Below are 14,620 nucleotides of genomic sequence, written 5' to 3' on the forward strand. Positions count from 1 at the left end.
GGAAGAGAAATAAGACAGAGGCAGCCGATCTATCTCCTGCATCTAGGTGCTCAATAAATACAGAAGGAATGGGACGCCTGGGTGGCTCAGCGTTTAAGCTTCTGCCTTCAGCTCAGGGCGTGATCTCGGGATCCAGGATCGAGTCCCACATCAGGCTCCCAGTGAGGAGCCTGCTTCTCCCTCTGCCTGTTCCTGTGTCTCTCATGAATAAATAAAGAAAACTTAAAAAAAAATACAGAAGGAATGATTCAGGCCTTTGTCAAATTATGTGGGGGGAGCAGGGCATAGCCTATACCTTTATACAGATGGAGCCCCATTGCGAGCTGGATGGCTCCTCCTCTCTCTCTGACCTGGGATTCTCATTCTCTGCTGTTGAAATATTGCTGGTACCTGGGATTTGCTCTTAGGCCTCTCTCACACCCCACTACTCTGCCCCCCGAGGCTGTCTTATCCACTTTTTAACCATTCCTGCACACGATGCCTGAGATAAAGATCCCAGCCCTCATTTTCATTTGACTCCCTCCCTCCCTCCTTCTCTTCCTCTCTCCCTTCTGTTTTCCTTCCTTCCTTCCTTCCTTCCTTCCTTCCTTCCTTCCTTCCTTCCCTCCCTCCTTCTTCTCTTCTTTCCATCCTCTCTTCCACAAACATATACTGAGTTCTAATCATACAACCAAGTACCATTCTAATCTGTGCACCCAATTCTCTACGACACAACTTCACTTGGATATTCTACAGGTGCCTCAAACTTCCCATGTCCCAAACTCAACTCCCCTCCCCACAAGCCCATGACCAACTCCACTGAAAAACAACACACTGAATTTTTCCTCCTGTGTCTTATATTGCGACATTGACCCCATCCACTCAGGCCCCCTCAAACTTGAAGTCATTCTTCAGGGACTTCACCCAATATTCTGTCACCTAAATCTGCCCCCTTCCCCCCATCTCCGATGCTCACAACTGGCTCTGGCTTTCATCCCCTCTGGCTCACACCCTTGCAGTCGCTGCTAACTGTTTCCAGTTCCATCCTCAGCATTATGGACACAGTATCATTCCGACACAGTGTCCTGCTTAAAAGTTGTCACCAGCCCCTTACTGCACACTCCTCAGCGTGGCCATTTCCTTCTCGGTAAAATGGGGAGGGTTTCATACGATAAGATACACCTGGAACTTAGCACAGACTCAGTTCCACTCGGAACTTGCTCTGCTTGGACCCTCCCGCACCCTGAACCTCTCCCACCTGGGAAGTTGCGGCAGCCTCCGGCAGAGCAGCCCCTCACCCAGCGGCCCTCGTTCACAGACACTGTCCACGACTGCAGCTTGTCGGACTCCAGGGCATCGGCCGTGAGGTTGCAGATCTCCAGCTTTGTGAAATGGTAGATGAAGTCGTCATAGGACATCCTGAGAGGTTGGAGAGAGAGACCCATGTGGGAGGATGGGAAAGGTAAGACTCTGGGTCAAGCGGAGCGTGATCAGACAGTTCAGGAGAACTTGTGCCTGGCCCCAGAGACTACCTTGTCTCTCCTCTTTAGGGTGAACACTGACAGTTCTTATGTCTCCACACCTAAACTACCATCTCTTCCAGTAATGACTCAAACTTCTGCATCCTTGATGGGAGAGCTTGGCAGAAATTCAATTCTCCGGTGGTACCATGTCCCTCCACATCAGGCCCAGGCACTGTGCTGGGCTCAGCAGAAAGAGAGACAGTTTAGGGGAGGACAGACAACTAAGTGAGCAATTTGAGGATGACAAGCCTCACTAATGAATCCCAGTCCTGGGAAAAACAAAGGGATCCTGAAGAAAGTCCCCTTTAAGCTGAGGCTAGAGGGCTGAGTAGAAATTATCTGTCAGAGTGAGGGTGGCATCAGGTGAGCAAGGTAGAGCTGGACTCAGAGGACGGCTCTGCAAAGGCCAGGGAGCAAATGGCTGGAGCCACACATGCCACGGAGGGGCACAAGTGACAGACGCCCCACCATGCTGGCCTGGTCCCAGGCTCAGTCATCTCTGTGACCTGGCTGGCTCCTCTCCAAAACCCATCCTTCCTGGGCCTTGCGCTGGAGGAGGAGAACAGGGGCCAGATCTCCTGAGGGCTGGGGTCTGATGGCCTCTTTCCAGGGACTGAGGTTTGAGATTTCAGCTCCCCACCTCATCCCTTATGCTTTGGGGTCCTCCTGGGTCCTGAACTCACCAGAACTCTCCATCTTCAGTGACCTGGTGCTGCAGACGGGCCTTCTCAGCTTTGTCCACAAAGCTCCAGTCCTTCCAACTGGAGAGAAAATGGAGGAATTATGGAAGGAAGAAGGGGAGGCCTGATGTAGGTTGGGACAGGGGAAATATGAAAACGTTGAAAGAGAAGCCCACCTCCAAGTTGTAGCAAGCACAAAGCATTGAAGTGGAAATCTGATTCGATCCCCTCAGTGTAAAACCCAAGAATGCCTTCCCACAGTCCACAGGAGGAAGGCCTTAAGTGGGTTTGTAAGGGCTCAATCCCTCTCTGGCTGATCTTTTTTTTTATATCGTTCCTCATACTTTAAAGGTTAAGAGTTGAATTCCCTTTAGTTTAGATTTTATTTTTTAAAGTAGGCTTCATGCCCAGCATGGAGCCCAAAGTGGGGCTTAAATTTACAACTCTGCAATTAAGACCCTAGCAGAGATGAAGAGTCAGACATCTAACCAACTGAGCCCCCAACTCTGACCCCGGCGGCCCTCCGGATTCCATGAAATAATACCAGTACTAGCTGTGTAGCGTTGGGCATGTCACTTAACCTCTCAGCGTCTGTTTTCCCAACTGCAGAAGGAGAATGAGTATCATCATCTACTTCTAGGGCTGCAATGAGCAATGAATGAAATAACACATGCAAAACTTTTAGACCAGCGCCTGCCATCTCATAAGTAGCTGTTTGAGTCTCTAAGGAAAAGACCAAGCATGTAAACATTTCTCTTCTCCTGCCACCCCAGGAAATAGCCTCGCTTTGTGTTTCTAAAGGCTGGCTGGTTTTCCACACTCTCCTCAAGAGGGAGGAAATAAAGTACATTTGGGGTTCAGATACACTGGAGAATAAAGCTAAACTGGATTGTCCCTGGCAAGGTAAGAGATTGAGGAAGGGCTTGGGGTCACGGAATGCTTGAAGGGAAATGGAGGTTCTGGAGAGCAGAAGGAGGGACCCGGTGCGGGGAGGGTGGTCTCCTTGAATGACCCAGAGATGAGCCCCATCAGCAGCCCCTGTGATGGAGGCATTGGCCGGATGTGGGTTAAGGCTGGACACCAAACTATGGTTCTGGAGAACACAGTGAGGGTCCCTGTGGGTGGCCTGGGCCAGCAGACAATCGATGTGTCCCAAAGACCTTCCTTGAGCAGACAGCCTGTGTCACGTGCTGCTCTCTTGGGCAACCTTTCCCCACTCTTCCCATCCCACCCAGACTAGGTGACCTTTACAATAGCATTTATCTTAATTATTAGTTATTGTTGTTGTTCTTCTTCCCACTAGGAATTTGAAGTCTACAGGAGCACGGCCTGTGTCTTTCTGTTCTTTTTTTTTTAAATTTAAATTCAATTAATCAACACATAATACATCATTAGTGTCAGTTGTAGTTTTCAATAATTTATCAGTTGCAACACCCAGTGTTCATTACATCATGTGCTCTCCTTAATGCCCATCACCCAGTTACCCTATCCTCCCACCCTCTCCCCTCCAGCAACCCTCAGTTTGTTTCCCAGAATTAAGAGTCTCTCATGGTTTGTCTCCTTCTCTGATTTCTTTCCATTCAGTTTCTGTTCATTTCTAAGTCCCTAGGCAGTATAGTATGGGGCCTGCCACATGCTCGGGAAGGATGAGGGAAGGAATGAGGTGAATGTCTGCAAGAGGCTGGAAGAAGACTAGAGTCAGCAGATGACTCCAGGCTATCCGAGGAAGCAGCCTGGTCACAGACTATCCTCAGTGACCAGAGGGCCTGCTGTCCAGTAGGTGCTCAGCTCAGTAATACTTGCTAAGTGAAGGGGTAGCTGAAGGAACCAGTAATGATGGTGCCCTCGGTGGAGGTAAGCACAAGAGCTGAAGAGTGCATGCGGCCTCTGAGTCTTACCCCTGAGCTTAAGGGGCCACCCACCACTCAGTGAGGCAATTGGGAATCAGTGACTAGGTGCCCTATAAAGGCTTTGTTAATGTTTTGGAGCCATTATATAACTTCTCTATGTTTGTTATTTTTGTTGTACCCAGTTGGTTCTTCCCCGTTGATAAGCAGCAAGATCTTTCAGGGGACTGTGCACCTTTTTATGGGGATAGCGAGGGTGGGGAAATCTTAGCACTGGCTAGGTACTCTCTAGCCTACCACTTAAATGGGAACATTATTCCCATTTGACAGATAAGGAAACAGAGAAGGGAAATTGCTTGTCTAGTCCAGAACCCTACATTCAAACTTCGCTGCTACCTGGACCTAGCCCATGCTGTCTAGATTCTTTCCTATCCAGCCAGTGGCCATCAGACAGGTCTCTGGATCTCCAGCTCCCTGGCTCCTCTGTGGGCCCTTCCCTGGAGCCCACATCCCCTCTTCCTCTCTGCCGATCATGGGTTTTGAGGGTAATTTTAGACCAAATATTTGGAGTACTCTTGTGGTGCAGTATCCAGCCCAGCCTTGCCCTGAGCTCTGCGGGCACCCTGCCCCACTCTGTCACCTACCCGTCACTCCAGGAGCCGTTCCACTCCACCTGGCCCCAGGGGTTCCGTAGCCGCACCAGCTTCACTTTTTCACCCTTGAAGAGGGCCTTGGGCAAAGAGAAAAAAGCTCTCTAGATCTGGGCCTTTCTGGAAAGGGGATTTTTCTGTCTGGCCCTAAGGGCTAGGATGGGGATAGGGAGGGAATCCTGTACAGGGGCTGTCCTGCCTGGTCCTGGTCAAGGAGATGAATCAGAGGCTCTCTGTGGAATGATAGGAGGAGTAGTCAGAACCTTAGGACTGAGTCCACAGAGGTCATGGCTATCTTCTAAGAAGTGATTTTCCCAGCCATGATGAGCTTTGGGGGAGGAGGGAGGATGTACACTGTAGGGCCACTCTAGCGCATTAGGTGTCTCTGAATTAGAAAAAAACACCCCTGCTGGCTGAGGAACTATAGACAAATGCCTGCCTGCCCCTCCCCACTGCCACTCATAGGTGGACCGATTGAGGTGCCACTCAAAGGTGCCCCAGGACACCTGGGTGGCTCAGTGGTTGAGCCTTTAGCTCAGGGTGTGATCTTGGGGTCCTGAGATCAAGTCCTACATCAGGCTCCCTTCAGGGAGCTTGCTTCTTCCTCTGCCTGTGTCTCTGCCTCTTTCTCTGTCTCTCATTAATAAATAAATAAAATCTACCAAAAAAAAAAAAAAAAAAAAAAAGGTGTTCCTTCCTCCAGTCTCTGCCCATTCCTGTGCACAGGAGTCCTGACAAGTTTCCTATCTCCAGCCAGATGTGCTGGGCAGGGTGGGGGTGGGGAGAAGCAGCAAAATATCCTAACTACTCAATTCCCAGAGAACAGCAAACACAAGAGCCCATGAAATCAATTCCAGAACACCAAAGCGATTTCTATTAGCTCCCTGGAAATGTTGGGAAAACTGCCATCTTTAGCACTAAAAGCAAAGATGAACTGATCGCCACCTTGTTGCGAGAGCACCCCTACCAGTCCCAGAGTTCCCTGGAGCCACAGGCACTGCACCCAGACCTTGAGCAGAATCCCTTGCAGGAGGCAAGAGGTGAAGAGGCCAAGGAAGCTAAGTCCTGACTTAAGGGGGCGACCCAGGTGGCTCCCAAGCCCGCCCAGCCTGCCAGCCTCACCTCCTCCAGCCCAGTGACCGAGTAGGCATGGCCTTTGACCAGCCCGCAAGCCATTCTTGTTTCATACTGAACCGGAACAATTGTCTGTGGAGCAAAAACCAGACATCCTGTCAGGGGGTGGGCAGCAGAAGTTCCGCTGCCTGAGACAAAGTGCACATTAGATATTTTCCGGGGTCTGCGAGGACAAGGACTCCTCCACGCTCTGAGAACGGGCCTCCTGGCCATGTGAGGACCACTACTGGCCCTTTTAGAGAGTCAAAAAGACACAGCCCAGACAAGTGGTTTCCCTCAAGCTGGTTGCCCCAAAAAGGTCTGTTCTGACCATCAGAGATCAATGTGAGGCTGGGACAATGTTGAGGTAGGTGAGAAGAACCCTGCCCCTTCTTTCTGGATCTCTTGGGGTCTTCGAAGGAAGAACAGGGAAAGGAGTCTGCCCTGGGCTCAGGTTCCCCTTCCCCAGATCCCACCCAGAGCTGACTATTCCTGGAAAAGAAAGGAATTGAGAAAAGAGGTTAGACAAAACAATAGGTCTGACCTCCTTTCTGTATATCCCCTCACCTCCTCCAGACTTACGGAGAACATGATACTCAAGAAATCAAGAGTCACAGTGCCTGGGGAGGAAATTTGGAGGAGGCCAGATGCGAGTCTTGCTCAGGCATGACTCAGCCTAGGTGGCAGGGGAAGCCCCTCTGTTCGCAGCAATTCCAAAGTGGCAGCCCCAGGAAATGCTCAGTGTAGGGGTAGGATCTCCAACGTCCAGTGAGCCCTGGACCAAATTTCTGTGGCTTCACTTTGCCTGGTAATGAAACACCTTTAAGAAGAGCTTCCTGGAACCATACAGGGCTGTGCAATTTATGAGCCTTTTCAAGCTCAGAGATATGGGAAGAGCCAGGGCTTTTGGCATCTTAGCCTCTTCCACATTTCCGTCCTTATATGCCCCAGACCATGCTGTATAGAAAGGGATGGGATAGGAGATCCACACATCCCTCAAGTCTAGACCTGGAAAACCACTTGAAATGACTCCTTTGGCATTACTTATGCACACCGAGCAGTTGCTCTGCTGGCAGTCTGTCCCAAAGGATCATCATAACACACACAAAGATGTATGTCTTGGCTCTCTATCACGATAGGATTTAAGAATAATAGCCAACCCAAGAAAGAGAAAACCATCCAATTTTCCAATAATAGATTATTGGGTTAATAAATTAAAACTTCTCTGTGTGTTGGCATACTGTGCAGCCACTAAAAATGTTTTAGGAGGCACATTAACAGTATAATTCATATTGGCACATTAAGAATCTAAAGCTAAATGAAAAAAAGCATACTGCAAAGGGGTATGTTGAGTATGACATTTTAAAAGGAAACATTTAGATGAACTGTATACATAGCAAAATCCTAGATGGATTTATACTAAATACTTAGAGTTACTGCCGTTAGACGGGAGAAGATAGAGGTTAATATTTCCTCTGTGCTTTTCTATGTGGCTCAGTCAGTGTTCTTCAGTGAATGTGCACTACTTCTGAAAGTATTAGAATATAAGCTCCATGAGGGAAGAGACTATTCTAGTGAACAAAAACTATTTTGTCTGGAACGCCTGGGTGGCTCAGTGGTTGAGCGTCTGCCTTGGCTCAGATCGTGATCTCAGATCCTGGGATCGAGTTCTGCATTGGGTTCCCCGCAAGGAGCCTGTTTCTCCCTCTGCCTATGTCTCTGCCTCTCTCTTTGTGTCTCTCATAAATCAATAAATAAAAATCTTTTTAAAAAAACCTATTTTGTTGGTTTACTAGAAGAGTGTCTGGTTCTTAGTCGGAGACCAATAAATAGTGTTGAATGAACAAATGAATGAATTAGAAGAGAAATATTTTAAAAATAAACAAAGTCTCTCTTATATTTCTGCTTGTTAATTTGTTATCCAAGAAACTGCCAGGACCACAGGGTATAAAGGAACTTTCACAGAGATTCCCTCCAAATCCTGCCTCTCCCACCCTCTTCAGGAGCCTCGGGGCAGGCAAGTTATTCCAACCCAGCCCTTGGAAGCCCACATGGAGGTCAGTGTGTAAGGCCCCGGCTGCTGAGGGGAGTCTAACACCCACAAGCCTGGGTCATGGCCAATGGAGGGGTGGTCAGTCCTGACAGTTGGAGGTGTACACACCCGGGTCGGTCTGTCATCTGAGCCTCTGGGGACGAGGTCTGAGTCCCTGAGCTGCGAGTTATCCATATTCCTCACCATCCGTGCAATCAACTCCCCCATTTTCAGTCCAGAAGGAGAGGTTCCATAGGTCATGTTTGTGCCATCCTGGGGCCCGATTGGGGGGGGCCGGGGACAGTCCAGAAGAAGGAGCGAGAGCGAACAAGGGAGGGTGATAGAAAGGGAAGGAGATGGAAAGAAGGGAGGGGACAGACAAGGAAAAGAGGAGAGATAAACAGTGTGAATGGAGACAAGGTGGAGAAAAGGGATACAGAAAGAAAATGTTCATCTATGGGTGTTTAATGCTAGCTGACCCTCCCAGGCTTTCAGACCCACTTGGAGCACCGGAAAAGGAAGGAAATTCAGGAAATCAGCTGGGGCCCTTTCCTCGGTGATGGAAAGTGCCAAGACTATTGCACACTAAGTGGCCTCTAGAGCAGGTGAGCCTCCTGCAACTCAGGAGGCCTGGCCAGTCTACGATCTCTTACCCTTGGCCCCAGTCTTGGTTCACAGCATTCTGTGGCACTGAGACTGTTCCTGCAGGCCAAGCTTCTCCCACATTACAACACAAAGCCCATATCCTAAGTGAGAGATAGGATCAAAGCTCGGTGACCAGGAGGCTGTATTAAGCTGGCCCTTAGCCTTGGACCAAGGGCTCAGGTCCAGAACCACGGATGTGGCCAGCTTAATTAGGACATACTGGGGCCAAGCAGCACTGACCACAGATGCTGGTGCTGACAGGCCTCTGGACCATCTACCTGAAGTCCAGGGCTTGGAATCCTTTTGCCCCTTTTACTAATCTCTTTAGTAAAAAATCTCCAGGAACACTTTTTCCCTGAGAAATTTTCAAAGTTGAGAGCCAGTTCCTGTTTCCCAAAACAAAATATCCATCCTGTCCTAGAGGAAAAGCCCTATGGTGCTTTTCATCATGTGAATGGCTTCCTGATAGCTGGCTGCTCCCTCCCCTGCATCCCATACCCCGGACTTACATCAATGGAACAGCCCATGAGGGAGCCTCTCTCGATGGCTTTCTTCATGATCTTGTACATGTCTCTGGGAGCATCCTTGATCTCAAAAAACTCTGTCACCCCTCCTGTGAAGTCCTCCATGGCCTCCGTAGTGTTCCCACCTTTCAGAGCCTCATAGGAACCATGGAGCCTTGGAGAGAGGATGAAAACCAATCCAACGTCACAGGGTGTCTGGAAACATGACCCAGGTGCCACGACACCAAAACTTTACTCTTAAGTCCTATGATGTTTTCTTATCTAATTCCCCAACAACTGTTAGCTAATGGGATAGATACTATGGTTCCCTTTCTTCACATTGGAAAAACTGAGCTCCAGAGGCTAAGTGGCTTACCCAAGGTCCCAGAGATCCAGAAGCGCTGGGACTGGAACCTAGCTCTTCCCACTTCCTGATAGTTCTCTTCCCACCATACCCTAAACCATAAGGAAGGGTTCCATTAAAGCCATTATTAGTAGCTGTGGTGCAGCTTCCAAGTTGAGAGATAACATGATTTTATTAATATACTGTAAGATCATGAGGTTGAGTCAAGCAAGACCCTGGGATGTGAGCTTCAGAGATACAATGCTCAGATCCAAGACTTGCAATACCAACCTTTAATTCTGAAGGCAGAATTAAAGTGCTCACTATGATAAGCTAAATCCAAAGATTTTCTAAACATGTCTTCATTCTACCCTTAAATATAGTGTTTTAATTAAAGCCATTGTTGCCTGGACCCAATCCTCTCCAACTTTGGGTCAGTTGAACACACACACACACACATGCATGTGCACAGGCACACATGCATACATGCATGCACACAAAAATGCCTTCTCTTGTAACAAGAGTTCAGCTGGATTTTGTAATCCACCACCTTTTGCCTTCCCTCACATCCTAAAGTGTTGCCTTACTTCGCATAAGCCTTCTCCAGCAGAGCACTCCAGAATTCATTGCGGTGGTTGGATTTGGTGAAAACCAATTGATTGTTGTAAGTTGGCAGGCAGTCATCAATAACCACATCCACCCAATCTCCATAGCGCCAGAACTGCACAGAAACATCAGGGACAGAGTCACATCATCAGATTACCTTCAAGAAATATGTCCCTACTCTATATTCTTTAGAAGTCTCTTTGACCCCAAGGCAGTCCATTTCTGACACTCTGCACCTTGGCGCTTATTCATACTTTTTTGGGTTTGGGGTGTATCTTTCTCTAGTTGGACTGTGAGTTCCTTGGGGGCAGAAAGTGAGTTACAGACCACTTTATCTCTTCCACACAGTCCAACGCAGTCCTGGGGGTGGAACATGCTCCATGCATACCTGAGGACTTGAGATTTTCAGTTTCTTGCTTGAAGGTCTGGAGTGGGCTCTACGTATTATATTTTAGGTGTTTTAGCTGATTCTAATGTGCAGCCAGAGTTGAGAACTACTGGTCTAGGTGAAGGTGATGTATTGATTTAAAAATTTCTTGATGACAAAGTAGAAATTGCTGCTGAAGAAGAAAGATTGACAGGGAAGAGGGAAGTGCCCCCAGAATATACTCTGGCTGTAACAGGAGCATTGTCTAATAATTTCAGTTCTGGATCTTGTTCTTATATTTATTTTTATACAAAATAATTTATTTATTTATTTAAGATAGAACACAAGCTGGAGGGAGTGGGAGAGAATCTGAAGCACACTCCATGCTGAGCACATGTGGGGGCTCCATCCCATGACCCTGCTACAATCATGACCTGAGCTGAAACCAAGAGTCAGATGCTTAACCAAATAAGGCACCCAGGGGCCCCTGGATGTTGTTCTCTTTTGAACAAATCAGTTTTAACTGAAGAAGGCCAAATATGGTTTAATTTCTTTCTAATGACATTTTCTCTCTTATTGAAAAGAGGGTGAAAATCTATCTGATCTATCTATCTATCATCTATCTATCTATCTATCTATCTATCTATCTATCTATCTATCCCTACAGGCACAAGACCCTTTAAACATCAGAGGGAAAGTAGCAGCTTGATGGCTCAGGAAAGAAACAAAAATGAAGACCTGGCTGCCTTACCCATGCTCAGATGGCAGCAGGACTGTGAATCTGAACCAGAACAGAAGACCTATTCCGAGGCCTTCAGTCCTGAGGTTCAAGATCAGCAGGTGTGTCAAGTCAAGGTTTGGGTCAGTTCCAGGACATTAGGAGCTTCCAGGGCTAGAAACAGAACCCCAGCATCTGCGAGATCCCCACATGTAGAACTCACTTCAGTTCTGAGCCAGCACCAGGATTTGGCTCTCTGACAGGACAATTTGGATCAAAATTTCCAATGGTTTAATTGATTCTGGAAACAAAAGAGTCACCTATGGGCGGAACCAGAAGCCAAGTCTCTGGGTTGACCAGACTTTCCTTTTAGGGCCTAGAAAAGGTGCCATAGTTACGCAGGGTGTTTCCTTTATGAACTAGAGGACCCTAGGAATTTGCAGTGCTAATATCTCAGGGACCTATTTGAGAAGGGCTGTGGGTAATAACACAGTAGCCAGCCAGCTGGAGAGGCAAAAATAGATCCATTCAGGCCAGCAAACAGGATGTCTTTCCGGGACATAGCAGAAGGGGCGAAGGGATGGGGGTCAGGGGGACAGGCTTAGGGGGCAGAGATAAACAACCGCTTCCTAACAGGCCTCAGGCCTTAAGGGGTCAAGGCTGGGAGGGTGGGTGGAACGTTTCCTGAAGCTGCTGGGAAGTCAAGACCAAGAGACCGGTGGTGGGTAGACAGCAGCTGGCCCTTTTAACTACACTCCAGTTATCTCACCTGGAAGTGGAAGATCCCTGCATAGTTTTCGGTGAAACTCTGATCATGGGGTATAACTCGGAAAAGCAGGCGCTCGTTCAGGGTCAGGCAGGCAATGGCTGCGAGAAACCAGCAGTCACCTGCAGGCAAGTACATGGCGTAGATTATAGATTACTTCCAGGGAAGAAAAGACCCAGTCCCAGCTGAGTCTTCTTGTCTGCACAACGAGTTCACTGAGCGGTCACTGTCCCACTTCCAGATCTGACTTTACAGAGGTGCCAACCTGGAGCAATTTGCTGGTAGTCCCTTGACAGTTTGATCAGGCTACTTAATCCCTTCTGACTGGTTTTCCTGAAGGCCATAGGCAATTCCTCTATCTGTAATATAAGCTCACTTCCTTTTTGGTCCTCAAGGAAGATGGAGCAGTCCGTCCAAATTGGGTCCTTCTTCCTATGAAATCTGCTCTGCTGGTACCTTGGCAAGGTGAGTGCATTGCCCCCTCAGTGGAGCTTGAGCATCTGAGAGCCATGGGCCAAGACCATTTATATTGGAAGGAAAGCCAGTTAGGCAGCTGCCTGCAACCAGTTTATAGGGGTGCTTAGACATTACTCACAATGGAATGAGATGGAGGTATTTTCTTATTCCTTGAATTTCATTTCTGGTAGAGTATGGTATGTAGTCATTTTGCTGTGTGTGTGTGTGTGTGTGTGTGTGTGTGTGAGAGAGAGAGAGAGAGAGAGAGAGAGAGACAAAGAGAGAGAGAGAGAGAGAGAGACAATGCCCAAGGGACATGCCTGGTCACAGTCATAGATCTGCCCCCTAAGGAGGATGGGTTAAGTTCTGCAAGGCCTTTGGTTTGCTGTGTGGATGTGAAGGCCTCCTTGAGACCCCAGAGGGGAGCTGCAGGGCTGACAGCAGCCCTTCTCCTCACCCTGTCCTCCCGGAAGAAGCAAGCCTTTCCTTTGAAACAATATCTGTTAGAAGGTCCAGATTATTAGCTTGCCGGGGGCTCTGCAGGCAGCCTTTCCCTGAGTACAGAGGCACAGCTATCAAAAACCTCCTCAGATTCTCTTTCTGGGGCCAAATAAGCCAGATTCATTTCATTTGGTCCAGGTGCTTTTTTCTCTCAAGTTTTAAGTCATGTCTGTTGAAAGACATATAGAGCTATGCTGCGGTGCTTTAAACAACAGTTTGAGCTACAAGTGCACTTTTCGTGGGCATATAGAGTTAATATACATTCAAGGGACAGGCTTGGTATGCAGAGTTTCAGAGCTTGGAATGTGTGCCGTTAAAAGCAGGGTTTTTATCTTGCAGAGTGTAGTGTACAAGTGTCCTGGAGACTCTAGGGAAGATGCTGTGAAATGACCCATATCTCTCGTGACATGAGACAAAGAACTGATGAGAGATGTAGGAGAAACAAATTAAATGAAGCCATCACCAGCACAAAGATACATGAGCATGAAGTCATGTTATAAGAACCTCCTCCCAAAAATTCATTAAAAGCAAAAACATATTTTTGTCCCTTTACTTCTTATAAAGGGACCATACCTTTTAATCACCCCTTGATTGTTTGGCTGGATATGACCCCAGGGGACTCGCCTACCTAGATCTCCTTGACAGATATCAGTTCTGTTGGCGCCACCAATGATAAATCGGGGATTCTCACAAATTTCCTGTAAACAGAAGGGAAGTAATGACAGAAGTAAGAGCTATAGTTTATTGAGGCCCATACTGTAATGTTGTATTGACATCCCATATCAGGAGTGTTGTATACACCACTCAGTCAAGCTTCCAGAAACAGCCCATGAATTGCATACTATCATTTTTATTTTTCAGATAAGGAAACCATGGCTCAGAGAGGTTAAGGAACTTGCCCAAGGACACACAGAGAGTAAGCGGTAGAAGCCAGAAACATGGCTTCTTTTCCTGTTGTTCTACACTGTTCCTGCACACTGACACCCTGAGTAAGGATATACCTCAAGAGTTAGGGCAGTGTCATTACTGTCACAGCTTTGACAAGGGACAACAGAAAACATAGCTATTTTTTTTTCTTTCTATGCCAGGAAAATAGGTGTAGGAAGGAAAATAAAGACCTTTCTTGCCAAGATGTGGTAACTACAGATATTTAGAGTCAGTATATATCCCAGGGACTGTAGGACTTGAGAACTGGGAAAAGCAGAGAGTAAATTTGGTGTGGGTTTTGCAGGCTGAGGGTACTTTTTTTTTTTTTTTTTAAGATTTCATTTACTTATTCATGAGAGACACACAGAGAGAGGCAGAGGCACAGGCCGAGGGAGAAGCAGACTCCCCACAGAGAACCCAAATGCAGCACTTGATCACTTGATCCTGGGATTACAACCTAAGCCAAAGGCCTACGCTCAACCACTGAGCGTTTTTTTTTTTTTATTTTTATTTTTTTATTTAATGGTCTTCACTCCCAGCTTGGAGCCCGATGTAGAGCTTGAACTCACGACCCTGAGATCAAGACCTGAGATCAAGGTGCCCCGAGAACTTACTTCTTTACTCTAATCCAATACCACTGGCTCCAGCAGTTCAATCAGCTACTACAGTTTCTGTGCAGCCCAACAGAGGCCAATAGAGGGTGCTCTTGTTTTCCTTTCTAGGTCTTGGGCTTTTTTTTTTTTTTTCTTTGTTTTTTAACTTAATACAATTTTGAAATAACTGTAGATCCTTTGTTTTGATTTTAGCACCATTCTTCAGAGCTTGAAGAAGCCTTGATATACCTGTGACACAACCCTCTCTCTCTCTGCCACTCCTTGTGTGTGTGCTTGTGTGTCTCTCTCCCCACACCTGCCCCCATCACAACTCAATATCTCTCCCTCCTACTTGGTAGAATGTCTTGCTT

At 47.4% G+C, this 14,620-nt stretch overlaps 1 protein-coding gene across 2 annotated transcripts in view; it reads right to left on the reverse strand.

The window, feature by feature from the left end:
- CAPN3 (calpain 3) overlaps positions 1-14,620 on the reverse strand; it is a 54,113-nt gene that overhangs the window by 11,574 nt on the left and 27,919 nt on the right. For both annotated transcript variants that reach the window (XM_041746538.1, XM_041746537.1), the window contains exons 2-10: positions 13,358-13,427; positions 11,776-11,894; positions 9,903-10,036; positions 8,979-9,147; positions 7,954-8,097; positions 5,802-5,885; positions 4,674-4,759; positions 2,186-2,263; positions 1,238-1,398 (exon numbers count right to left, since the gene is read on the reverse strand). In XM_041746538.1, coding sequence (XP_041602472.1) covers positions 1,238-1,398; positions 2,186-2,263; positions 4,674-4,759; positions 5,802-5,885; positions 7,954-8,097; positions 8,979-9,147; positions 9,903-10,036; positions 11,776-11,894; positions 13,358-13,427 — 1,045 coding nt within the window. The remainder of the gene's footprint in view (positions 1-1,237; positions 1,399-2,185; positions 2,264-4,673; positions 4,760-5,801; positions 5,886-7,953; positions 8,098-8,978; positions 9,148-9,902; positions 10,037-11,775; positions 11,895-13,357; positions 13,428-14,620) is intronic.

The sequence above is a fragment of the Vulpes lagopus genome, chromosome 2 (genome assembly GCF_018345385.1).
Source record: "Vulpes lagopus strain Blue_001 chromosome 2, ASM1834538v1, whole genome shotgun sequence".
In the NCBI taxonomy this organism is placed as follows: domain Eukaryota; kingdom Metazoa; phylum Chordata; class Mammalia; order Carnivora; family Canidae; genus Vulpes; species Vulpes lagopus.